Source organism: Annulohypoxylon truncatum (genome assembly GCF_022578515.1).
Source record: "Annulohypoxylon truncatum strain CBS 140777 unplaced genomic scaffold F4807scaffold_22, whole genome shotgun sequence".
Taxonomy (NCBI): domain Eukaryota; kingdom Fungi; phylum Ascomycota; class Sordariomycetes; order Xylariales; family Hypoxylaceae; genus Annulohypoxylon; species Annulohypoxylon truncatum.
In genome coordinates this window covers 46,711-71,436 of record NW_025953808.1, presented here as the reverse complement: position 1 = coordinate 71,436, position 24,726 = coordinate 46,711, and the positions used below count along the sequence as shown (strand labels likewise).

The following is a 24,726-nucleotide window of genomic DNA, read 5'->3' as shown; positions in this document are numbered from 1 at the left end:
TAGACTCATCCTCTCAGGCGCCCATTTAAGACTGGGCGACACATGCCGAAGTTGGGACCCTGTCGATTTACACGCCTAGTGCACGTTTTGGAGAGGGGCAGCCGTGGCAATCAGGGATCTATGGATCTATGTGCATATGGATCATCGTAGCATTCAATGGACGCTGATGAGGTGAGTTTCAATTGATAGAAATGCCCCGCACTCTGCATAATATTCCTTATATTGTCTGCGATATTGCATTCGAGGTAGCTTTGAACTAGACCGGAGGTCGGAAAAAGGTCAGGTTGCCTCGAGTAAACTCATTATCAAGGTACTCGCCTACCGAAACACTCCGAAAAAGAAAAGAAACCATCGGCGAGGAAGAAATAAATGTACATAACCTGGCAATCATGTTTAACCCATGTACTTCTGCTGACAGGATGCGAGAAACCAAGCAACTAGCACGCAATCTTACCCTCTCTCACGCATGTACAACATCACCGGTCAACTATTCGGAACCTTGAGAGGCTCTGAGGGGAGAAGCAAGAAGATAAGCAGACGGCGGGATGGGAGATGTCCCTTCACCCCGATAGAGTGATCGTTCTATAAGTTATGTAATACAACTAACCGGATGGAGTTACTTTATTATCAAACATGGAAGATCAATTAGCGGAGATACTCCGAACTTCTATAGAATCTACGCCCCTCTTGCTTCCTTTGGAGAAAAATTCCTTTGGGCTTGCCCCACATCGTCGTCCCATGTGTACCAATGCCACCAATGCCAGCGATGCTAGCGATACCACCAACAGACCAACCCAAACTTTAGGACCCACGGCTCAGGGACAGGTCACAGCAAAAGAAGGAGAGAAGGGGCAGGAAAGGGACGGGCAGTTACCTAGGTAAAACTAGCGTCAAGTTTATTCGTTAATTCGTTAGATAATAGCTCCTAGCTTAAAGTCGGCATATTGTGTGGACGGAAATTGCGCCATTCTGGGTATTCTTTTCAGCACCTACCCAGTAGTGGTATCCTAGTACCTAGTCCTTTAGTTCCTGCCCCTCCGATTTTTTATCCCTTTCACCAATAGAAAAGCTAGAGGAAAAACTCCCGTTTCCAATTCTTTTCCTTCTTAAACTTCACCTCCCCCTCCCAGAATTCTTTTCTCTTTTTACCCTCCAGGAGACACTCTTGGGCTTAGCATTTCCTTTGGTTGCTTAGAATTAACTTACATATAGCAGCTTGTTTAACTAGATTTCTATTTTTCTCTCTCGCTATCTACATCTTCAAGATGCCTGCTACCAACGGCTTTGCCAGCTCCTTGAGCACCCCTCGGAACGCCGGGGCTTTCCTCTTCACCGTAAGTATGGATTAGATGTCTTGTCTCAGCAGGCACTCTCCCCCCGAGTCTCCTGCTAACTGGCTGTTTCAGTCCGAATCTGTCGGTGAGGGTCACCCCGACAAGATCTGTGATCAGGTCTCCGATGCCATCCTCGATGCCTGCCTTGCTCAGGACCCCCTCTCCAAGGTCGCTTGCGAGTCTGCCACCAAGACCGGTATGATCATGGTCTTCGGTGAGATCACCACCAAGGCCACCATTGACTACCAGAATGTCATCCGAAGCGCTATCAAGGAGATCGGATACGACTCCTCCGACAAGGGCTTCGACTACAAGACCTGCAACGTCATGGTCGCCATTGAGCAGCAGTCGGCCGATATCGCTCAAGGTCTTCACTACGAGAAGGCTTTGGAGGAGCTGGGTGCTGGTGACCAAGGTCTCATGTTCGGCTATGCCACCAACGAAACCCCCGAACTCCACCCTCTCTCTCACCTTCTCGCCCACAAGCTCAACCAGGCCTTGTCCAAGGCTCGCCGAGATGGAACCCTCCCCTGGCTCCGACCTGACACCAAGACCCAAATCACTATGGAGTACAAGCACGACGGCGGTGCTGTCGTTCCCCTGAGAGTCCACACCATCGTTATCTCTACTCAACATAGCGAGGAGGTTACGACTGAGCAGGTCCGAAAGGAGCTGAAGTCTAAGATTATCGACTCCGTCATCCCCAAGCAGTACATCGACGAGCACACCATTCTCCACCTCCAGCCTTCCGGCCTCTTCATCATCGGTGGTCCTCAGGGTGACGCCGGTGTCACTGGCCGAAAGATCATCGTCGACACCTACGGTGGCTGGGGTGCTCACGGTGGTGGTGCTTTCTCCGGAAAGGATTTCTCCAAGGTCGACCGATCCGCCGCCTACCTTGCTCGATGGATTGCTAAGTCCCTCGTCGCTGCCGGCCTCGCCAAGCGAGCGCTGGTCCAGCTCTCTTACGCCATTGGTGTAGCTGAGCCCTGCTCTATCTACGTCGACTCCTACGGCACCTCTGACAAGACTGCCGAGGAATTGGTCGACATCGTCAAGGCCAACTTTGACCTCCGACCTGGCGCTATTGCCAAGGAACTCAACCTGATGCGCCCCATCTACAACCAAACAGCCAAGTTCGGCCACTTCGGCACCAACCAGGAATTCACCTGGGAGCAGCCTAAGACCCTGAAGTTTTAAGTCTGTTAACATTTTGTAGGTTTCCGCTGAGGGGATTTTTCAGATTTATAAAGTAGCGGAAGAATCAACTTCTTTCTGCATTGCGAACGGCGTTGTTGGGTGTGTTATCTAGAAGACATAGGATTCCCTCATCGGAAAATGTCATGAAAATTTAACGGGCATGGCAGCATGGCGTACGGTTTCAACATACCTGGTTTGGGCAAAGGCACAGATAAAGGTGACATCTACGGGGTCACCGGGGCCTTTTAAAGGCGACGGATGGGTAAATATCCGCATTGCATTTTTCAACACGGCAATATCCTATATCGAACAGCGATCAGGACAAAAATATGATACCACTTGTCGTACCTACCTGTGTCAAATTTTGCGTGATGTGAAGGTTCTTGTTTCTATCTAATGTTGCTTCAGCATGCTCCGCATTTTGTTGGAGCTTTGTAACCTGCTTTCTGTCTCGCCTCACCTATCTTACACGAAGTATGGCTGTTATAGATCCGATGATACTTTTGATTTCAATCACCTAAAACCTGAATCAATCCCAAGCTATGGCCCCTTACTCAAAATCCTTCCGGGCCAAATCGCAAGGATGTAGCTTGGCCCCGAGCGGCCCCGAGCAGCCCCGAGTAAACTAATAGGTACCTAGGCAGGTACCCTATCCATCCGGGTTTCGCTTCTATCGTTTCCCAACATCGATCCCACTACCCCGTACTACCCGTGCTGACGTGTATTCGCACACCCTTTCTCCATACCTGCTTACTAACTGACGTAAGGGGCCTATCAGGTAGGTACTTCTTTCTCATTGCCATCTCTACCTATGTACCCCTTGCGCCTCGGCCTCCGCCTTCGTCCCCACTCCGACCCTGACCCCAATTCTGTCCCCGATCCCGGTCTTCGGCGCTCGTCCGCGTACCGTCGTGGTCGCGATCCGCGGAATCGGAATCGGAGCGCGGGGTGGGAGATCGCGGTCGGGGCGATGTGGGGGATGTGGGCGAGGGAGGGTAGCGCTGCGCTGGGAGCAGGGTCAGGAGCGTGAGAAAGTTCGCTTGGAAGAGGCGCGTTCGCGGTGTTCCTGGGGCTAAGGTTGGGGAGGATGGGGTTAGTATGGTGCGTGTACGGTGGAATATTCCATTGTGTGGCCTGAGACTAGAGGGTTTGGGGAAAGGGAGGGTGTGCTGTGTAAGGAAGGGAGGAAGGAAGGAAGGAAGGAAGGAAGGGGAAATACTGACTTTGTGGAACGTCGTCGGTGTTATCTGCATTGTTGTCGTCGTCGTTGTAGTTGTTGGTGGCAGTGGTGGTGGTGGTGGTTGTACTCATGATGGTGGGTGTAGATGTGTTGGAGGAGGAGCGGGATATAGGGGATGATGATAGAGAAGGGGGGTTTGAGTTATTGGAGGATGATGAGGGAGGGCGAGATGTTGAGCGTGGGGTTCGATTGTGGTTGTATTCTGAAGCATGAGGCCGTCCTGAGTCTTCTGTTGTTCTTGTTCGTGATCCTTGTGTAGGAGTAGACGGGCCGGATGGCATTTCCGCCTCTGCTCTGGTTTCTATTTCTGTTCCTCCTATGGTAGCTAATTGAAAAATGACGTCCTAGAAAAGTCGACGAACTATTGGCGTTGGTATTTAGGGCGGGTTGGTATATAAGGACCTTCTTAGCAACAAGTAAATTGGACTCCTCGTCCCTTTATCTTCCAGCTTCAGTTTCTCAACGCCGGCCTTGAGCTTGAACCCGGGGTAGACGATCACTCGGGTGGGCCTCGGCAATATTCGTGTTAATGGAGAAGAGGGTCTTGGAAATTTGGCTCAGCTTGAGCTAAAGAGCCCACATAGAGGCGTCGTGAAGAGGATAGTGAAGATAAACATGACCTAGCTATAGGGTTTACATCCACAATAGGAACTCTCCCTCCGGTATAGAGATCAGATCCATTAACCATCATTCCAGACTTACTGCCCAACAAATTTCAAATCCCGAGATTAACTCGGGGACCTACTTAAATGTGTATGAGCTCAACGGCGCGATATGAAAGGACAGAATACGACTCATTGCCATCATGTTGGTTTGTGTAAGGCATCACGAGTTGTACGGCTGAGCGTTGGCGTCCCTATGCAGGAAATACAAGACATTGCCGAAGCCATAGCTATCACCATACATGCACTAGGAACATATGTACGTATGCAAGACATCACACCTCGGCCCCTACGTAATCTCGTAGAATATAGTGGCGCGGCAAAGGAGATCGTAGCGTATACTCAATAATGAAACCACAACCTGCTCAACGCGGAATGAGAGCCTAGCGCCTGCAACGGCACAGCTTCTGTCATACGGATCAAATCCCGCATTGCTATACTACCTAGACCATCGATAGCCATCTTAGTTAGCAAGGCTTCCTCGCTTCTTCATTTCCTGGAACTATTCCTACTGGAAACGGGGACAAAGGAAGACGAAGCTAAATCCGCTCTAATACAACACTAATTCCCAATTCTATTTAGACGTCCAAACGTCAATTGTATAGCAAAGTTATCTGTACCTATCGCTAATCCTTCCTCGGTAAACCCAACCGTCGGTTCGATCGGTTCCAATAAGTTAGATAGGATGGCGCCGGGCGGCGTTGACGCGCTTATGGACAAAAGAAAAAAAGGGGGCGGCCCGGCTTGCTCGAAAGCGAGCAATACGAAATACGACCGACCCGGGTTGTTATGTACAACCAATGGGAACCGCCTTCGTTTAGCTGCGGACCGTCTGCATTCAGCAGGCTGTTCCGTCGGGAGATCTGCACTATACCTATATATTTCCAGTAGCACGATTCCAAGACCGGTAGAGCCTCTTCAAGGGGCCACCAACAAGGTAAGCACCTACATACTGTAAATAGGTATCTAGGCGAGTGGGTATCCCGTTCGAGCGTTTCTTCGGGGTACATCCCGGAATCCGAATCGGTCAGGTATCGCAAAAGACAATCACTTAGGACGTAATTAACAGACTCGCTCTTCGCTAGACGATCTATTGTCTCTCCTTCTACATTTTACATCAGTAATAACAGTAGCCATATTCATTTAAGCCTACAAATTTTCATACATAATCCCCCCAGATCAGAACGCCATTCCATTCATTCCCCCCAAGTACCTGCCTACTTAGGTAGCCTAATCCACGAGAAAGTCATAATTCCCTTCGTATAATACACCTGCTTAGGACAAAGACCGCACAACGCCCTAGCACCTAGGTGGAAAAGCTTAATCCTCAATATCGTCATCGCTAAGCACCAACTTCTGCAACGACGTAGCCGGCGCCGACGCCCCCTCACCGACCTCCGCCTCATTTTTCTGCCGGAACCCGATCCCGACAACCCTCTTCTTCCTTGGCGACCCTTCCTCCGTCGGTTTATCCGTAGCCCACGCCTCGCCGTCCAGCTCCGCGTTGTCGTCGCCGTCGAGCGCGTCCTCGTCTGCCGCCGCGTCCCCGATGCCGGAGAACGAGGTCACCTTTTCGATTTCCCGCATCCGGACCGCGCCTATGGCGCTTCTACGTCCCCGGGCTATGTGCGCCATGTACGGTAGCCGCTCGAGTAGTAATTCCCTGCGAGCCGAGTTTCCTAGGAATAGTAATGGAGCCGCTTCTTGATCCTGGCTTGGCTCGGCTTGCTTCACTTGGCTGTTGTTGCGCCGAGGAGCTTGGTGTTTGTTTATCCATTCTCCGCTGCTGGCTGCCGACTTAGGTCGTCTGAACGCAGAAGCGCCTTGGGTGAGATTTTGGCCCGCTTCGTCCCCTTTAAGTAACTTCGAGGCCCAGTGGTCTACAACGCCTTCTAGTTCTTCTTTCTCTCGCCATAGCTTAAGGCTCGTAGGATAGAACATCTTGTAAGCATCGCCGCCGCCTCGTCCGGAAGTTTTCGACATACGTTTCACTGGATTCGGAAGAGAAAATAGAAGTCCCCTTGTTGCGACCTGGAAAGTGATCTCGTCCTGCCTTAATACGTGACTCGCGGAGTCTCGACCCGAAAATGAAGATGTACCAGAGCCTCGCCCGCGGAAAAATGAATCCCATGATGGAGAAAGTAGATCGCTATCTGATAGATACTCAATGCAATTGCTGATATAGTCGAGTGATGAATTTGGATCAGATGGCCCGGTAGCTTCGCAGGAAAGCACATAGTTCTCGTGGAGAGCTGATATAAAAGTATGAGTATCGGTGCCCGTCTCATCGATGAGGCTATCGACAGAAACCTCAGACCGTTTTGGCCTAGAAAGATGAGACATGAAGTCAGGTAGTATTTCAGCCTGGCCTTCGGGTGTCTGTTGACTCATTGGTCGTTCATCCCTTTTATTATATACCACCTTCCCAACGGCATGGAATATACCTAGACTAGCTTCCCGTTGTGAGACAAGCTGCAGGGTTTCCACTTCGCCTTGAGTTAAGGAGACTTCGTTTTTCGCTCCGCGCTTAGGTTTTGTAAATGTGACCTTAGAGCCCCAATCGGCTGTATCTCCTTTAAGGCAGAGGAATTCGAGCGAAGAGACCGCACTTCTTATATCCCCTATCTCTCCTAGCCTTTTTAGAACCTGGGGTCCTGGAGTTTTCCGTCGACCGGATTTTCGGGCTTCCTTCTGTACGATTAACTCGAGCGCGCTCGAAAGAAGAGTGGGCGCAATGGCGTTAAAGTCTATAACGCAACAACCTGGATGCCGAGTTATTTCGGGTCCTAGCAGTCGATGAGCGGTAAAGCTGTCTGCAGATGCCGAAGTAGTGGTCAGGAGAGTTTCCGATATGACCATAACGACAGGGGTAATAGGTTCTAAAGAAGTTTGCCGGCCAAATGTAGCAAGAGATGGTGTATTTGTGGCTAGGTATCGTAGTATAGTATTTCGAAAGGCGGTTAAAGCCGTTGACGAGCGGGTGAAAGTGTTTGGAAATTCTTCAATGAGGATAATCTTCCTTGTATTATCGTTAATATCGTTCTTGGGGATACTCGAAGGAGTTGAGTCAAGATCAATATCTAATTGCCCAAATTTCCCACCTCTTCCCATGAACTCCTCAAACTGCGCTGAGGCTGATTGGAACCCTTGATTTGCGCCCAGGGAACCGACTGGATTTCTCCATTCGAGAAGCTCGCAGCGCATATCCTTAGCAAGGAGCTGAACTGTACTCGTCTTCCCGGTTCCTGCGGCACCTTTTAATATAAGGAGTCTTTGGCGCATCCGGCCAGCCATAACATCTTCAAGCCACCGGCGAACATCTGCTACCTTCTTTTTGTGGACTGCCAGTTCCTCCAGGTTCACGGGCGCAAATCGTTCGGACCAGGGTCGCTGTTCGTCGCTTGGAACAAGGCCCTGTTGAGGACGAGGTGGTTTAAGGAACTTCTGGCTAGACATAAGTGCCGGGCCACTAGTCGGTTGACTCGACTGGGATGAATCTCGGAAACGCTTGCGGGCGTTCTGTCCTACCCGGCTACTGCTCGCGGCTATATGCTCCCCCACGTCGTCATCATCAGAAATTGGATCGCTCATAATGTCATCTCTCTTAGTCGGTGAAATTGTCGGTGCCCGTTGTGCTTGTCTAGAAAACATAGTCACTAGATCCGCACTCTTATCTTTTTCGACCCGTTTGCCTTTCGTGAAAGACCGAGTCTTCGGCTTTTCAGGACTCGTACTAGCACTTTTGAACCCATTATTACTCGGTTGAAGAGACTTCGACGTCTGTTTCGGCTTCGGAGGTTGAGAGGCGAGGGGACGAGAGGTCTTCCTCACTGGACTCGGTGAAGTGGGTGTGGCTCGAGAGACCCCTGCGGTAGTACTTCGTTGCTCAGGCGAAGAGAATAGGTACTGGCTAAGGACGTTTGTCTTTGGTTTCGACTCCTCTTCATCGTCCGAAGAAGCGTGAACGATGTTTCGTCTCCGACGCTTCGTAGGCGGCGCCATGACGATAAGAGAAGCAACGAGGGCACGGCATCTGCTAGCGATTATAATTTCTCACGTCGAAGGGAGAAGCGACATAAATTTTCAACCAATCTTTCCGACAAACTGAAATTGAGATTTTAAGAAGCAAGAATTAATTATAAAGAGAGAATACTGAAAAGGATGGTGCGGCTGATTTTTCAAATTTACGTAGTGTACTTTCCGTCATACCCAATCTAATGGAACTCTCGTCGCGGCACAAGTCCTGGGGTAGGCGCGTCTTGCGGGATCCAAGCCACCATAATTGGAGATGCGACATCATGTGATCAATTAAACTCGCATACTAACAAGTTGCTGTACCAAAGTATTTTTATCTTAGTTGAAGTCATATTTCAATCTCATTTGAGATATTATATGCATCAATTGATATCAGAAGTAACATTTGATCATTATTGTTATTGATATTGAATCCAGCAATTTCAATTTTCCATTCTCATCCTTTTCCGGGTCATTCTGTCACATAATCCTTAAGCGCCACATGTGAAAACTCCGAACTAGTATACATCCATTCATCATAAAGAGACCTTTCACTTTTTGACCTGACTATGTCATAATTCATGAAGTCGACAATCGCAATGTCTAGAGCCATCAACTGTACCTAGGTTCTCAAGAAAATACCCAACCTTGAAAATCGTCGACGAATCGTACCGCGGAATTCAAATATCGATTGTGCACGTCTCCCCAAGTCCGGGCCGCTTCCTTGATTGCACGGACAACTATAGTAAGTTAGTATACGACAGATTCACTTTGGGAATTGAGAAGGTTGAAAGTAGTTTTACCTTTGACGAAGTGAGCATCGGTAGCAAATGAACCATCCAATGCCTTCTCTTCCACATAGTCCCATTGCTTCTGGCCACCATCCCCGATATAATCAGGATCGATTTTCGGGCGAAATACAACAATGTAGACAGCAATTGCAAACAACCACCATTGCCTGACTAGGTTGATGCGATGCTCGGGTGGTATGAACGGAAGCAGAATTCTGACGGCATGGCTCGTCGTGAGTATATGGCATAAATAGAAGTTGTACGCATGGGTTCCATTTGGAACTGTCGCGATTACGACAGCAACAGCTGCCTCTTGAGACAATTCGAAATCTTTGACTGGGTCATCAAGACTCCACGCGTTCCAGTACTCAAGCACAATGTTCTCGTGGTCGATGAATAGTCGCTCCATATTCTCGGCTCCGGGCGTCTTGAATAACCCATTTAGGCGATTGTCGCTTGCCAGTTTGTGAAATAGTTCCAATGGCGAAGACGACTTAATCGGAGAAGGCTTCGAATACGAAGGGTCGTCAATGTACTTATGAAGGAAATTGTACTGCGTGGCGGCCATACCGAGAGCCTCCATGGCAACTTCGCGGCTATCTACCTCATAAGCATATGCCAAGTGAATGAGAGGATGACCGACTGAGACAGTTAGCTTATACTCTAACAAACAGGTGCATCTCATGGATCAAACGTACGGCCTCCGAAAAGACAGTTGATCAACGGTTCTTTTCCTTCATACAAATATTCATCCACGACGCCTTTCCATTGGTAGTTGTGCCTCAACGCTAGGGCGTCTTCGAAGAAGTCGACGTAGGCTCGTTGGTAGTCTGGATCCCCAAGGAAGTCTTTCCAGTCATCCTGGGTTATCTCGGCCGGGGACGGTGTCCACGGCTCGAGTTCTTTAGCTTCCACATCGTAGATTTTATGCAGATGGTCAACGTCTGCTCCAAGAAGATAAGCAGAGCCAAGGATATGTGGCATATGATTGTGAAACTCCAAGCTGTGGTAAAGGATAGCGTGGTTTACATGATTTGCCTTCAATAGGTGCTTCAGTGTTCTTGGTCGCTTCTCAGGCGCCGTCTCCACATTGTGAACCTCAACAGGTGGGATGTCAATCGTCCGGCTTTGATTATCCTTAGAGACGAACCGGTTCACGATGGGAACGTGAGATAGTATCGAAGCCATACTGAACTTCATACTAGAATATCACAATATTTGCCGAATCAAAGATGAAGTGGCGGAGTACAAATGACGTAGCAATAAGAATCTGTGTGAATCTGTAAAAGGTTACCTATTAGATATATGCATTTAATCGGAAGCTTCGGAGTAGGAATATTGCTATAACGTACCTAGTGACTGTGCTACTGTGTAGGTAGCTATATGTCCAGAGAACACAGGACCATAACTTCTAAGATTACATATACTTTTCGTAATCTGAGTTGAAGCACGTTTCCATAAACCAGAAAACTAACTCTTCAAATATTGTAAATATTATATAGGAGATAAAGAGTTTTTGAAAGCGGAGGCTACTTCCGATATTTCTTAGGAGTATTACGATTGGGACATATATGCTCTAACTCGATAAAAAAGAAACTCCACCTCTGGTCTGTGCATGTCCAGAAATACTTATATCGATCACGCCAGAACTGCCGAGAAGTTCTCAACAAAATATCCGAGCTGCAACATGAGTGCATCACAATCAGTCCTGATCTACGCCGAACTTTTGTCAAATATACGCCAAGTCTCCGTTGTATGCCTATTGCCTACTCCAAGTCGAGAGGCAACTAGTGCTATTATCTCGCCTGATAGCCAAGTCTTCACAATCCATCATGATGGCGTGGAGACGTCCGTCCGTCTCCCAGGACAAGTTCATGTGCACAACCCGCCCCGAGAGCAAAAGCTGCCCCGATCACAGAAGCTAGGATCGAAGTATCTTTCATGGCGGTTGCCTCTAGCAACTACTCAAGAACACCATGTCGTACCCACGCCAGAAGATCAGATCGTTCCATGGTCTGCGAACAATCTCCAATCGGAGTCATCTCTTACCTGCAGAATATGCAGTGCCGTTATTGTTGAATCCAATATTATCAAAGTATGGAAAGACCTGCCAAGTGAGAATTGGGCTGAAATGATGGAATTCTGGCATTGTCATAAACCACATGACCATGGACACGGGCATCAACATGATGATGAAGGTCTCACTTCCAAAGGATATGGAGCGAGTTCTAGAATATCAACGCAGCCTAGTGTTGGGTTTGTGGATCTTACTTCATTCCTGTTATCTGAAACAGATATTTCTGCATCTAACGTAAGTACGTTTCTCATTAACTAATTTAAATGGGTATATAGAAGGTGGCCAGACCAGCTCTTTAGCTTATCAGTGGTATGGTCACCGATACTCATACCCTAGACTGATATTATCTTCCATATTAGTATGTAAGCGTTGAACCCTAAGCTTCAGCTATGGGATCGGCACTTGCGTGCTAGAAGATTCCTCTGTCTTTCACTAAGAGTTTCCTTGGATGTGGAAATTTTGGGATTATCTAGAGGTACATTTTGCGTGGACACCAATCCTCTGGTGTAGTGTAGTATCCAGGGTTTATTCATATCAGAAGCTTTGCTAATGCAAACTTCGATAGATAATAAAAACTACATTCTCGGCAGAGTTATCAAGGGAAGCAGATGTCTGTAACGAAGTGTCCAAAGATGAAGAACTTCATCAATCGCAAACGGGAAATACACCCATTATCTGCGGTTCCTGTAAGACTCAGCTCGGAGTGTTAAACGACCAGGATGCATCTGTCTCCTTGTTTAAATGGCAAGTCCATGTGAATGAGCAGATTCAACGAAATATCGACAACTCTCCGAATCTTTCTCATTGCATCAGTGCTATGCTTCTAGCAACCATGGCCCGTTCGGGCTGTTCTAAGTCCATCATACTGCCAATGAAATCGAAAGGGCAGCCAGCCCAAGGCATACCACAAGGAGATGGTAACACTCAATCTTTATTAAACATCTGGGTCTTTAACAGCAACATTACTTTCTCATCCACTAAGGAGACAAGGTCACCTGTCAAAGCAGTCAGGCTATTTTATCGTATGGTTAGCCAGAATGAAGCAGACAAACTGCTAGACTCCATGACATCGGACGTACAAGATATCACTCTGCCAGCTGATGCAATTGAGAAGATCATTGGTGTTCTGGACAATAGCAACGGCTTGCTACCTCCGAACGATCGCCAACTGAAGGAATGGAAAGTTGGTCTCCTGGAGAAGTGGGATGGAAAAGACCCCTTAGTTTCCTCATAAGTAGACAATCCAACAAAGTTAACTGATGTCGATTTATAACCCCGAATGATGATAGATTGCGAAACAAGACGGTTCGTTAATACGATTCATTACTACGTAATTGTACGAGTCAAATCAAATTTATATGTCATTTAGATGTGATAATGTTTTTACTCCTTAGTTTTATTCAATTGGGTACTCCTATCAGCCCCCAATACCCATCACCACGGCGCTATGCAAGGCTATGAAAATAGCAAGAATTGCTCCCGTAGCAGAAGTCATGTCCTAAATCACAATGGATCGTGAGGCCGGTATTTTAAGAATAGATTTCTTTTGACTAATGCACAGGGGTGTTTATAAACACAGGTAGAGGGCACAAAGGGAATAGTGCTTATGCGCCATGGAGTATCTGTCTAAATTGCCTTGTCTATTGAGTCTTCTGAGACACAATTCCTAGAAAGTTGTTAGCTATTTCAGCTCTTCGGACTGGTACAGAACCTGCGACTTACTCTCCACATCGGAGACGCTCTGTTGAAGAATCTGCGACAGGACCTTAGGACTCTCGAGCTCCTTCTTAACCTTGGCGATGATGCTCTCGGCCAATTCCCTCTGCTGGCGCTGCTTGACTTGGCCCTCGTATCTTACCCACGAATCCAAAACGGCCTTGGCTTCGTGCGCCAGAGCGGTGGTTTGCTCGAGCTCGTAGGCCTGGGCCTCGAGCTTGGCAGTCTCCTTGGAAACTTCGAAGAGGGACTTGGTGATGTCGACAACGCCGGACATCTGCTGGACGTTCTCGATGCGGTTCTTGACGGCCTGGGTGTGGTCGGCACGCGCGGAATTTAGGATGTTCTTTATCTTCGCGTTCTGAGCCTCCGCCCATTCCTTGTACATGGGGCCACCGTACTTGATCAGAGCCGCCCAGACGCTGAGAAGACAGAAGGCGACTACGGACTCCTCGTTTACGACATAGTACTCGTTGCTAATGGCGTAGATAGAGAGACCGGCGGCGGAGGACAGGATGGCGGTCTTAGAGACGAGCGAGTTGCCGGGCAGAGAGTCGATGATGGACTGCGCCTTCACCTTGGGCTCGGGCATATTGGAGGCCGGGCGGGTTGTGGTGGAAGAGATGGTGACTGCGGGAAGAGCTCGCGAAACAATCGACGGTCGCAGACGGGCGGCCCCTGCAATTCGCGATGAGCTTTAAACGACCCAATTGATATTATGAGTAGCATAATCCAACTTACCGACGGCACGAGTAGCCAAGCGGGAGGCCATTGTGAGGATATGGCGATTGAAGGCGGCTTCGGGTGAGGGGATATGTATTGAATTATTTCAATATTAAAGAGGAGCTTCGGAATTGATGTCGATGAGGTTTTAACGGAACTCGCACTTTCCCGGTCTTGCTAGGTTCAGGCTCAAACAAGCTTCTTTGATTGGCTGAAAATGCACGTGATTTACCGATTATGCCCCACCTCAAACTCAGCTAAGGTACGGCAACTACGTGGTCAGCCTTGCATGGTTTCTTTCTCGAGGCTGTTGACAATTTTAACTTTTTTCTCTCTTCTTCTTATTCTAACATTTCCACCCGCCACTTTGATCGATTGCGCGAAAATGTCAGGAAGTGTTGGCGAAGAATCTCGGAAGAGGAAGCTATCGAAAGCCTCAGCGAAAGTCAATAAACGATCTAAGCTAGAAAAGAATAGCAGTGAAGATGAATCCGATCCCCAGGCCGAGATCCTCCTACTTGAAAATGCGATACTAGAGTCAAAGAAGAACTACAACAACATAACAACACTACTCGAGCTGGCGCAAAAAGATGGCGACTATGACGCGACCCAGCTTGCCATGGTTTCATTGTGCAGAGTATTTCTGCGCTTGCTTGCATCGGGAAACATGTCAAGGCGAGATGGGCAGTCGGAGAAAGACATTGTAGTCGTCCAATGGCTTAAGAAGAGGCTCGGAGACTATAAACAATTCGTACTCTCTGCTTTTAGTCAAGAAGAGTCTGCATCAACTGCCCTAACACTAGCTATGCGCATCTTACAAGCCGAGGGCAAGTACACGAACGACAAGGACGAGTCCAACTTTCCCAAGGTTTTCCTGAGGGAGATAGTAGGTGCGCTTGTTCGGAGTGGAACTGAAGATATTAGACAAGAGTTCTGTGAGAAGTTCTTGGCCGAATACACGGATATACGGTATCATACTTTTAAGGCGCTGAAGTAGGTGGATGGCTCTTGTCGAAAACCTGATCATACATACTAACAGTTTCGCAGAGATATTCTTTCTCTTGAATCGGATGAATCTTCCGATGAGGATCTGTTCGACAATGCATTTGACTTGCTCTCTTTCTTCGAAGATGTTCCAGATTCTGCAGAAGATATGAGCCAATTCTACGTTGATGCACCTAAGAAAAAGTCTGATCCTGTCAAGTCCCTTAATCAACATAAGAGACAGGCCCAGGAGGCGTGGCTAGCATTGTTCGCTCTAGATCCTAACCGGGAGCAAAGGAAGAACGTGCTTCAAATCATGACCAAATCTATCGCTCCGTGGTTTACCAAACCCGAGCTTTTGATGGACTTCTTGACAGACTCGTATGATTCGGGAGGCGCAACTTCGCTCTTGGCACTATCGGGAGTATTCTATCTGATACAAGAACGAAATCTGGACTATCCGTCCTTTTATCGGAAATTGTACTCGTTGCTAGATGCAAACATCCTTCACTCGAAGCATCGGTCTAGGTTTTTCCGATTGTTGGACACATTCCTGTCTTCCACGCATCTTCCCGCCGTCCTTGTCGCAAGTTTTATCAAGCGGATCACGAGGTTGTGCCTCAATGCACCCCCTGCCGCCATCGTCGTAGTCATACCCTGGATTTATAATCTATTCAAGAAGCATCCGCTTTGCACGTTCATGATGCATCGCGTACCAAGGACTCCGGAAGAGAAAGAGATCTTGGAAAATGAAGGGATGGCAGATCCGTTCATCGCCGACGAAGAAGACCCAATGGAGACGCGCGCCATAGATTCCTGTCTATGGGAAGTGGTTCAGCTACAGTCGCACTATCACCCGAACGTTGCGACCATCGCGAAAATAATATCGGAGCAATTCACTAAGCAGTCATACAATATTGAGGATTTCTTAGACCACTCTTACAGTAGCGTAAGTCAATCATGCCGCCGGCTCGCCCATCAGTTCCTCTTTTGCTTACGAATCTATCTAGTTGCTCGATGCGGAACTTTCCAAGCAAGTTAAAAAGGCTCCTGTTGTGGAGTTCATGATACCAAAGAGAGTATTCCTCCCGCAGGATCCAGCCTCGGGGACGGAGGAGAGCCTTCTAGCCAAGCTCTGGGACTTTCAATGATCACCGGGTCAGACGTTTCGTATAGCCTAGAGCTATGGGGACCGCGTCAGGATAACCATCAGGATATCTTGAAAATCTTGGCAAGAAGGCTTCCTAATCAACAGTGTCAAGTTTACTATGACTATCGGCCCCGATATTGATTACGCCATCTATTCGATGGATTCGATGGATAGTCAAATAGACCCTCGGGTCGATGCCGAAAGGGAAAGGGACGAGATCGTCCGGTTACGAAGCCACTCTCACCGCTCCGACTGGCTGCGTCGCCACCGTCGCTGAGCCCTGTTTTTCCAAAGGTTGAATTCTCGAAAGTACTGTTGGGATCTTTTTTTAGGCCCCTCAACGGCTTCACGCGACTCCGTGCTACCACGGCCATATTACTTAGGTACACCAACGCAAGGTACGGAATGACAATCTGCTGCGCATCGTTCGATTTGGAATATGCTTCGACGCGCAGCCTCAAACTTCCATCTTGCCCTACGTAACGCGAAAGTGGGGAAGAAGTCGCTATTTCAGGTGTTCACGTTGGGCGAGAAATACGTTTCAGAATGCTCACGTTCCGACGAGATGAGTGGTCGAAATTACCAAGAAGGATTCAACCAACATGTCAAGTATATTATCCTTTAAGAAGTTGCCTGTTTTGAAGGCAAGCCGCACCTGGGCACACATGGTTCTCCCGGACTATCGGGGCTACACCGCCATAATGGCTGACGCCTATCCCTGAATTTAACTTACTAGTGAAAATACGAATCTCAGATCCAGCTTGGCAGAGATGGAATTGACAATTGCAAACGAAGACGACAAAGGCAGACAAAAAACGTCGATATCGCTCTCTTCCCTTGTGTGACAACAGATTTAGATATGACTCATTCTTCAGTCCCCCGATTTAGGCATGTTACAAGCAAGTATCGGGGTTCCTGGTGGTTCGAACGTAATGTCGCATGTGGCCGGTGGAGCCAGACGGTACCTTGGCTGCCATTGAAGCTGCAGGTGTCCGATGAAAGGTTAGATCTGAGAAACGGGCGCTCGAAGGAGGCCGATAGGTAGAAGCATTAAGACCATTTGCTTCGTTCGAAGCCGTCCACATCAACACAATGCAAATGCAATTGCATCGAGCAAGCTGCTCCTTGGATAGGTACGCCAGGGCAGGCAAGCCTAGGGATCATCTAAAAAATCGACATTTTCATGACGAATTCTCCATCTCGCCCTGATTTCCTATCCCTTTGGGCAGAAACGAAGGTTTCGTATTTGACTATCAGTCGTAGTACTCCATACCAGGATCGATGTTCGGACGCTGGTTGGTCGGCACAGAAAAAAATGCCACTCACCGCCGATTACGAGCTATCCCCTTTCGGCCTTGGGAGTCCCGAGCTGGTGCACATGTCTTGCACTCGGCAGGCTCAGACGAGCCAGACAAGAGCTGTTGAAGTTTAGTGTTCTCCATCAGCCCCGAATCCGTCCTCTCATTCTCTTCAGATCGTACCAGAAGGGGGATGTGATCAGTCTTATGTGCGAGAGGCCGCATAAAAGCCGGCCCGCTAGGTGTCACGGTGCTGCATGTGTGCAGTTCGTGCCTAACGAGGAGCTGTTCCAATCCGGGCAAGTGCTCAAGTTTTTTTTTCTTTTTTCTTCAGTGTTTTTTTGTGCAGTTTTCAGCATGTATCGTCGGTATCTCGGAATAAGGTACCATACTGGCCGCGGCCATAGTCGGTGTAGGTCGCACGATTGGCTGAGCTCCTTGCTGCAACAGGGTCGACCTGTTTCGTCCACACCGCGTCGCACCCACTGAATAGTGGTGAGCTCGCTGGTACGTCATGAAGCCAGTGTTGGACGTAACGCCCAAAGCTACAGTACATAGCTACCCGCCTGCTACTACTGCTTGTTTTGATCTAGAATCGTCCAATTCATTCATGCTCGACCGGGTTAATTGTACTCGATACTCGATCCTCGACATTGCGTATCGCGGGTAGGGAGGTAGACAAGCAGAAAACACGCGCCGCGACAAGCGTGGCCTGGTTCATGGCTTCTTTTTCAGCCGACCCGCAAGAGGATGCACAACTCACAGCCAATCACTCAGACGAGGCGAACGAGCATTAGGAACAGTAGTAGTAGCAATTGAATAGCACGTGCGGTTTAAGCAATCCCTCAAGCTCCTTGCCTCGGATTGAGACGAATTAAGAGCTGATCACCAAGTTTCTACCCGTATCATTCAGGCGTCAACCGAGTTACCTGCTGTCGCCGATGACAACTTTCTTTCGCTATTTCTCCGGTTGGCTACTCCCACCTGCGAACATCCAGTCCAGAGCCCATGATCATTCCAACTCTGGTCGCGGTGGCTCGGGGAAAATGGGAAAATACTGGTTACTGGTCCTAAGTGCTGACAGGGCTGTGATTAGCGATCAGAGGATATTATCTTTTTTTCCTCCTCTGTCTCTCGGACATCTACTTATAAACAGAAGTCCTTGGCTTTCGTCCGATTATCCGTCCCCGTGATGCCCATTTTCCCCCTAGTAGAGCCTCGAACGGATCCTCCACGAGGCGTTCATTAACTAAGCGTCGCCGGGATCTACAGCTGCGCGCCATCGTTCGAACCGGAAATTTTCTTGTTGGCCCCCATTTCCACCATCCCTTTAACTTATACGGGGTGGCTGAGTACGTTCATGGATGATGTCTGTTGTTGTTGTTGGTGGTGCGTTCGCGTCATCTTGCCCAAAGACCGAGTCGACAAGGCACGAGTCAATACCAACTTCGATAGCCACGATATGCAGACAATTCTTCCCCAAAAGTGCAATTGTATATTTTTTTCTCTCTTGACAACAGCAAGCCATCCTCCCAAAACCGTCAATAGCGCCATTAGACCATCAGACCCTAGTCCCGGAAGACCCGCCTGTCAGCAGGGAAGAGGACCCGTCGCGTCAAACCCGTTACGTGGATATCGAGGAGTCGGACCCATCGTCTGTGCTCAATCTTCCACAACTGAGCCCTTATTCTTCTCTGAGCCTTGACTATTTTTAACGATATTTGACAAAAGATCGTCTTCACCGCAAGTACTGTATCTCGCGCGATTGAAACCAACCATCCACATGTCAAGCTAGAATGAAATCCTTTATCAGACTGAGTCATATGAATTGCGAAGAAAGGGCAGAGAGAGGGGGCAAAAAAGGGTTGGAGGATTTCATATAGGCAACGCCGAACGGAGGATATTCACAAATCTGCCAATCTTGCCAATCTTCCAATCCCTACCTAATCTCCATAACAAGTAACCGACGAGATGCCGACAAGTTCCAGGGTTCCAAGGTTTCGTAGCAAGAGTCGCTACCAAAGCATAGACCAAGGAAAGGATCGACCCCGGGCTCCCGGTTTCGCTTTAACCTGACACTTGGGTATCGCGCTCCCGTCGTCCCGTTCCGAGATCTGAACATGGAAGGGCATGGTACCGTGTGGAGGGGGAAGATTGTAGCAAGTAATCATAGAACGGCCGTGCCGATGCAATCATCGTCAATTGCGGTCGCTGCTGTCGTAACTACCTCGTGATCTACTGTCATTGTCTGTCATTGTCAAACCGGGCATGATGGGACGGACGCCGCATCGCTTCTCCGCGGTTCTAGGGATATGTTGTAGTCGGTGTTTGCTTCACATCGAGACGTAACAAGCGGCCATGTCATAACTGTAAGAGCCGCGGATGCACAAGCTTCCTGCTGTTCAGGCTGCAATCTTTTTATGTTTTTATGTCTTAAAGCTCAGGCGCGGTATACTATACGCCCTCAGTACAAACAGCAATAGTTAGCAGTCCTGGTTGGGTTATGGTCAGGTGACACCGGTGGCAGCAAGAGCATGAAGGGCATGAAGGGCATGAAGGACGTCAACATCTGGGTATCTTCTGCGAGTATCTTGAGTATCTTGAGTATCCCGGGTCTCTCAGGTCTCCAGTAGGATCTCGGGGAAGCCCATCGCGTTTTTGTATGGCGCAGCTGCTCCCGTGCGTCTCGAATTATAGCTAGACGGATATTCGTCATCGAACAGCGCCCATCACCTCGACCACTTAACCATTTCTTGGGCTCAAGCTAAACTACTCCAGAGACAGTCTTGTCTATGTACGGCTCGGGAAGCGACCGTCGCCATTGAAAGCAAGAAACTAACTAGTCTGTCTATTGTATCGACCGATCCGGTGGACTCGTAAGAGCAAGAGTGCCTAGCAAGAAACGATCTCTATCACCCCACCACGTCTCTGCTGAGCAATGAGAGGCACAAGAGGCCATCCAGAGGCTGTTAGTGGACGCTAGACGGGTGCTCGTGGGCGTTCTGGGTGCATGGTTCAGGGCCTTTAGGTAGCAATTGAACCCAAAGGACGGCCGTCGATGCCCAACCTCGGCAGGGCTAACACTTTTGGCCTATAGACTGCTTAGCTCTCTCGTAAACACCGTTTCGGTTCCAAGCATCAATAAAGCTCCGTTTTGGCTAGTACCATGTACCCTCCCCATCGATCAACTCCATCCCGTCGGCATACTATGTAGGAGATCTTTTAGGATTCCAACCATTCTACTCGCTCCGAGCTGTCCAGTCGGAGGAGGGAGTGCGGACGGAGCCCGTGTGGGCGTCTGCCTACAGATCATACACAGAACATACAATGATCCGCTGCCCTACCGTAACAAGAGCCCATACATAGTAGCTGCAAGCTCGGTGGCACGTATCCCAGTGGCTGGAAGACAAAGCTATACTATCGTACTATCTTCGTTAGTCAAGGATCTTGTAAGCTTCCCGCGCACGCTAGACGATCCACCCAACCGTTATAGCTGGGCTATCAGGGTCGTCTACGCTCTCTCGTCGCCCTAGGGGCCCAAGTTTACCGTCGCACAAGACTATTCGGGAAGAAGAGAGGAAAACGGTGCGGGCAGGTTTTTCCAGTTAGGAAAAGAGTAAAAAATAGACGGTGGACCGATGGGCGATTAGCTCGTTCTTGGCTGAGGATCACCAGTGAACCGGAACAGCATCCATCTCGCTGCCACACACCCCCGTACCGTACCTACAGGGACCATACCCACGTCCTCCCACACCATTCCACGAGCGAACCCAAGCAGAAGAAAGATGCCGTTCGTCAGTTGGTAGTCTCATGGGCTTCCTATTCCCCACCGCGCTCTGGGTGACAGTATTTTTGTGAACCCCCCGGTCCCCTTAGCCCACAAGAGTCCACAAGCAAATCCATGGGAGTCAAGAAACCTGACATCTCTTTCTTTAAGTACGACTGCCATCCCTCCACCCCCCATCAATATCGCCCCCCCGACCATAAGGAATAACTTATAAGAAAAACATCTGGATTGCTGTCGAGATCGTTAATCACGCGATTACCAGCGACATCTATTACAACCACCTCATCATCTTCTTTACACTCGTTCTGTTTTACATAAACATATCTTTGTAAGACGGACCCAGACCGACGACATTGCTATACCTACTACTATTACGACATACACGCACAACAAGAAGCCATTCTCTCATATAGCCGAAGAAGTTGTAAGTAAGAATTGTTTCATAGTGTAGTAACATACTCATACCTACCACCTTCTCGTTTTTTCTGGTCTTATTTTTTTTATCAATTTCTTTTTTGGAAAAAGAGAAGAAAAAGAAAAAAGAAAAAAAAGAGTGCCGGTTCTCTCCTCCTTCTATCCCACCCTGCAAGTCTCCCCGCCGCCACACACGCTGCCAATACTACTACTACCTTCTTACCATTACACCTCCAATCCGTCCGACCTCTTATCGGCCTCCCGTACATACATGACTGCAACATTCCCCTCCCCATTGTCTCTCCATTAGCACCTACACATACATCCCTCCCGCATACATACACACACAAACGCTTGCCCTCTTCGCTCATAACATTCATACACAACATTGCCCTTTAATCATCGTCTCAAACCTTGGATTATTATACCGAGTTAGGACTCGATTTACATAAGGGAAAGAGAAAAAAACAAGAAAAAAAAAGAGGCTTATACCGCTTTATACCAACGACCACTACCCGGCACACTAGTCGTATCTATAATTATTCACCGCTCGATGCACTAACAAGAACAACCCTGCAGAGCAATACCGACTTCTTCGACTATATTGCACACAAACCCGCAGAGCTCCTGACTCTCATTTCTCCTGCAAGACATTTTCACACACACACTCACCGCACACACACACACAAAAGACCAGCAATGGTCTCAACATTTCAGATGCAGGCCTTCTACCGGCCGAATCACTTATCCGTCGACACCAACCATGCACAGAAGTACTTTGAGGAAGAGGACCAGATCCTCGACGACAACATACTTGACAGCAGTGGAATGGACTCGGGGTTAGAACTGTCGCCGCCCATGGCCGGGAGCCGAAGAGATTCGTTCGCCGTGCCGGGCTCGATATTCTCGCCCAAGACGGAAGTGGGGGATTGGCAATCCGTCGACATGCAGTCGGTGCCTTCTAACAACCCCTTCCTAGAGCCACAGAACAACAACCCGTTCACGAGAGCTGACCCGCAGGCCGCATACGGCTCGCAAAACCAGCAATGGATGGGACAGACTTCTGGCACCTGCACACCGCTACAGTATGACGGCCTCGAGACTGCGTTCGACAACAACCAGTCTATCTTCCAGCAAAGACCCCTTCAGATGCAGACCCCCTTCAGCAACCCCGGACACCAAGTACCTCTCTTCTCCACCGTCGGTCCTAACAACCCCTCCATCCAAGCCTCGTCAGACAAGGACTGGATGGGTCAGGACTTAAAAAACCAGTCTCTAGTCAAGCGCATGCGGCCAGATACGCCCACGATCAGGTCGCATAACGAGCTTCGCCGCGGTGATGGCATCCGCAAGAAGAACGCGCGATTCGACATCCCCGCCGAGCGCAACCTCGGCAACATAGATCAGCTCATCGCCTCGACGACGGACGAGCAGGAGATCAAGGAGCTGAAGCAGCAGAAGCGGTTACTGCGCAACCGGCAAGCCGCGCTCGACTCCCGGCAGAGGAAAAAGATGCACACGGAGCGGCTGGAGGACGAGAAGAAGCACTTCACCAGCGTCATCAGCTCGATGGAGGAGGAGATGAACGAGCTCCACATGAAGCTGGAGCAAGAAAGACGCGAGAGGGAGTACCTGGTGGCGCACGTCGAGAACTTGACCTTGGAGAAGGAAGAGTTGATCCGGAATCACACGATCGAGACCGGCGACCTGCGCAAGAAGATCAGCGTCCTCACCGACCACGTCCAGCGGCTCGAGCACGCCGCCATGCCCAGCAACACCGGCTACAACAACGGCTTCAACGACATGGACAGCCTGACCATGGACACGTCCTGGGACGGCATGGGATTCATGAACGAGTTCCCCATGGAGACCGAGGTCAAGCAAGAGCTCCAGATCGTGCCGCAGAAGAAGCAAGAGGTCTCGCTGCCGGCCGACGTCGACAAGTCCAGCACCCAGGGCGGCCTGCTCTTCATGCTCTTCCTCGTCGGCGCCTTCGTCCTGTCCAACAGGTCGACGCCGACCATCCCGCGCGTCTCGGAGGACGTGCGCGAGGCGTCGGCGACGCTGCTCAACAACATCTTCAAGGACGCCGGCGTGCCCAACGGCGCGGAGAACGCGATCGTGCCGGCGGGCCCGCAGCCCTCGGGCGCCGCGGACTGGACGTCGTCGGCGTCGGTGCCGATGGCGAGCGGCAGCATGGAGGGCGTGGCGCCGTCGATGCTGGGCGAGCTGGCGGACTCGCTGACGCAGCCGACGCAGGAGCAGACGAACGAGCAGATCTTCTCGCTGACTCCCGCGCAGTACAACGGCGTGACGTCGCAGGACTTCCTGCGGTCGCCGCCGCCGCCGCGGTCGACGACGAGCCAAGGGCGCCGCAACCTCGCCGAGGCCCTCAGCAACATGCGCAGCAGCGCCGAGAGCCAGAAGCAGCAGGGCGCCGCCGAGGTCTACACCCGCTCGCTGCTGTGGGACCAGATCCCCGGCGACGTCGTCCGCAACTTCGCCAAGATGGTGGCCGAGTGCAACGGCGCGGGCGCCGCGCAGGCCGCCGGCGGTGGTGGTGGTGCTGGTGGCGGGGACGCCAACTCATGATACGAATTTTTTTACGAGATTTACGAAACCTACTACTGAAAAACAAAAAGAAAGAGAGATGAGAGATCTGAGAGAGCAATGAAAATATCTGGCGGTTGACGATGAAAACACACTGTTTCCGCAACCGACGCACGTTTATGAATCACACGACCACAAGCACACAACACGCACACACTTCGTTCCTATATTCTCTATTTCATATTGCTTTTACTTTTCTCTTGTTGGTATTTTTACATCGTCGTCGTTTTCGGTTTTGCCAAACATTACTACTACTACGGCCTTAACTACTTTCTTGTTCATACACTACACTTTTTTTCGTCTTTTACGACTTGGTGCTCTCGCGCGCACAACCCAAAATCAACAGATCCGACGATGCTCACGCATACCGAAACGAACTATGACCATTTTTCTTCTTCTTCTGCTCTACGATCAATCATCATCATCTATCATCTTCTCATCCGTCAAACGTCATCTACTTTGTCTATCGAATCTCTCCATCTCCATCTTATCTCTCTATCTCCAAATCCGCAATCATTTATTGTCGACAACTTCTTTTTTTTTAGCAAGCGAAGCGCCAGCATTCATCGTCATTTATTTCCAATCTTGATTTAATCTTAACCTTCGTCTGTCCCATTTATTTGGAATGAGCTTCTTCTCGAAGAGAGAGAGAAAGTTCCATTTTCCAAAAAGCCCGATATTTTTCTTCTTCATCGGCACCACTTAACGTTATTCTTTGCATGGCGA

The 24,726-nt window shown here is 49.4% G+C and overlaps 8 protein-coding genes across 8 annotated transcripts; 4 read left to right on the top strand and 4 right to left on the bottom strand.

Annotated features, from left to right (window-relative positions):
- Positions 1-689: 689 nt before the first annotated feature.
- On the top strand, positions 690-2,881 carry F4807DRAFT_430851 (S-adenosylmethionine synthetase). Its single transcript, XM_047998446.1, has 2 exons — positions 690-1,334; positions 1,407-2,881. Exons 1-2 carry the CDS (start codon positions 1,266-1,268, stop codon positions 2,532-2,534), a joined length of 1,197 nt encoding a protein of 398 aa, XP_047852841.1. The 5' UTR covers positions 690-1,265; the 3' UTR covers positions 2,535-2,881.
- On the bottom strand, positions 2,823-4,597 carry F4807DRAFT_430847 (uncharacterized protein). Its single transcript, XM_047998445.1, has 2 exons — positions 3,758-4,597; positions 2,823-3,606 (listed from the first exon to the last, which is right to left on the bottom strand). Exons 1-2 carry the CDS (start codon positions 4,053-4,055, stop codon positions 3,344-3,346), a joined length of 561 nt encoding a protein of 186 aa, XP_047852840.1. The 5' UTR covers positions 4,056-4,597; the 3' UTR covers positions 2,823-3,343.
- Positions 4,598-5,511: 914 nt separating this feature from the next.
- Positions 5,512-8,667, bottom strand: F4807DRAFT_430846 (Rad17-domain-containing protein). Its single transcript, XM_047998444.1, has one exon. It carries the CDS (start codon positions 8,436-8,438, stop codon positions 5,757-5,759), a length of 2,682 nt encoding a protein of 893 aa, XP_047852839.1. The 5' UTR covers positions 8,439-8,667; the 3' UTR covers positions 5,512-5,756.
- A 2-nt stretch (positions 8,668-8,669) lies between these two features.
- On the bottom strand, positions 8,670-10,836 carry F4807DRAFT_430845 (uncharacterized protein). Its single transcript, XM_047998443.1, has 4 exons — positions 10,594-10,836; positions 9,940-10,521; positions 9,254-9,883; positions 8,670-9,190 (listed from the first exon to the last, which is right to left on the bottom strand). Exons 2-4 carry the CDS (start codon positions 10,439-10,441, stop codon positions 9,081-9,083), a joined length of 1,242 nt encoding a protein of 413 aa, XP_047852838.1. The 5' UTR covers positions 10,442-10,521; positions 10,594-10,836; the 3' UTR covers positions 8,670-9,080.
- A 33-nt stretch (positions 10,837-10,869) lies between these two features.
- On the top strand, positions 10,870-12,649 carry F4807DRAFT_430843 (ubiquitin-conjugating enzyme E2-binding protein). The gene is made up of 2 exons (XM_047998442.1): positions 10,870-11,552; positions 11,884-12,649. Exons 1-2 carry the CDS (start codon positions 10,929-10,931, stop codon positions 12,550-12,552), a joined length of 1,293 nt encoding a protein of 430 aa, XP_047852837.1. The 5' UTR covers positions 10,870-10,928; the 3' UTR covers positions 12,553-12,649.
- On the bottom strand, positions 12,650-13,910 carry F4807DRAFT_430839 (uncharacterized protein). The gene is made up of 3 exons (XM_047998441.1): positions 13,776-13,910; positions 13,041-13,712; positions 12,650-12,984 (listed from the first exon to the last, which is right to left on the bottom strand). The coding sequence occupies exons 1-3, from the start codon at positions 13,804-13,806 to the stop codon at positions 12,959-12,961; spliced, it is 729 nt and encodes a 242-aa protein (XP_047852836.1). The 5' UTR covers positions 13,807-13,910; the 3' UTR covers positions 12,650-12,958.
- A 159-nt stretch (positions 13,911-14,069) lies between these two features.
- Positions 14,070-16,483, top strand: F4807DRAFT_147405 (CBF/Mak21 family-domain-containing protein). Its single transcript, XM_047993170.1, has 3 exons — positions 14,070-14,750; positions 14,805-15,690; positions 15,752-16,483. The coding sequence occupies exons 1-3, from the start codon at positions 14,143-14,145 to the stop codon at positions 15,890-15,892; spliced, it is 1,635 nt and encodes a 544-aa protein (XP_047852835.1). The 5' UTR covers positions 14,070-14,142; the 3' UTR covers positions 15,893-16,483.
- A 5,451-nt stretch (positions 16,484-21,934) lies between these two features.
- Positions 21,935-24,168, top strand: F4807DRAFT_147263 (bZIP transcription factor). Its single transcript, XM_047993169.1, has one exon. It carries the CDS (start codon positions 22,090-22,092, stop codon positions 23,980-23,982), a length of 1,893 nt encoding a protein of 630 aa, XP_047852834.1. The 5' UTR covers positions 21,935-22,089; the 3' UTR covers positions 23,983-24,168.
- Positions 24,169-24,726: the final 558 nt, after the last annotated feature.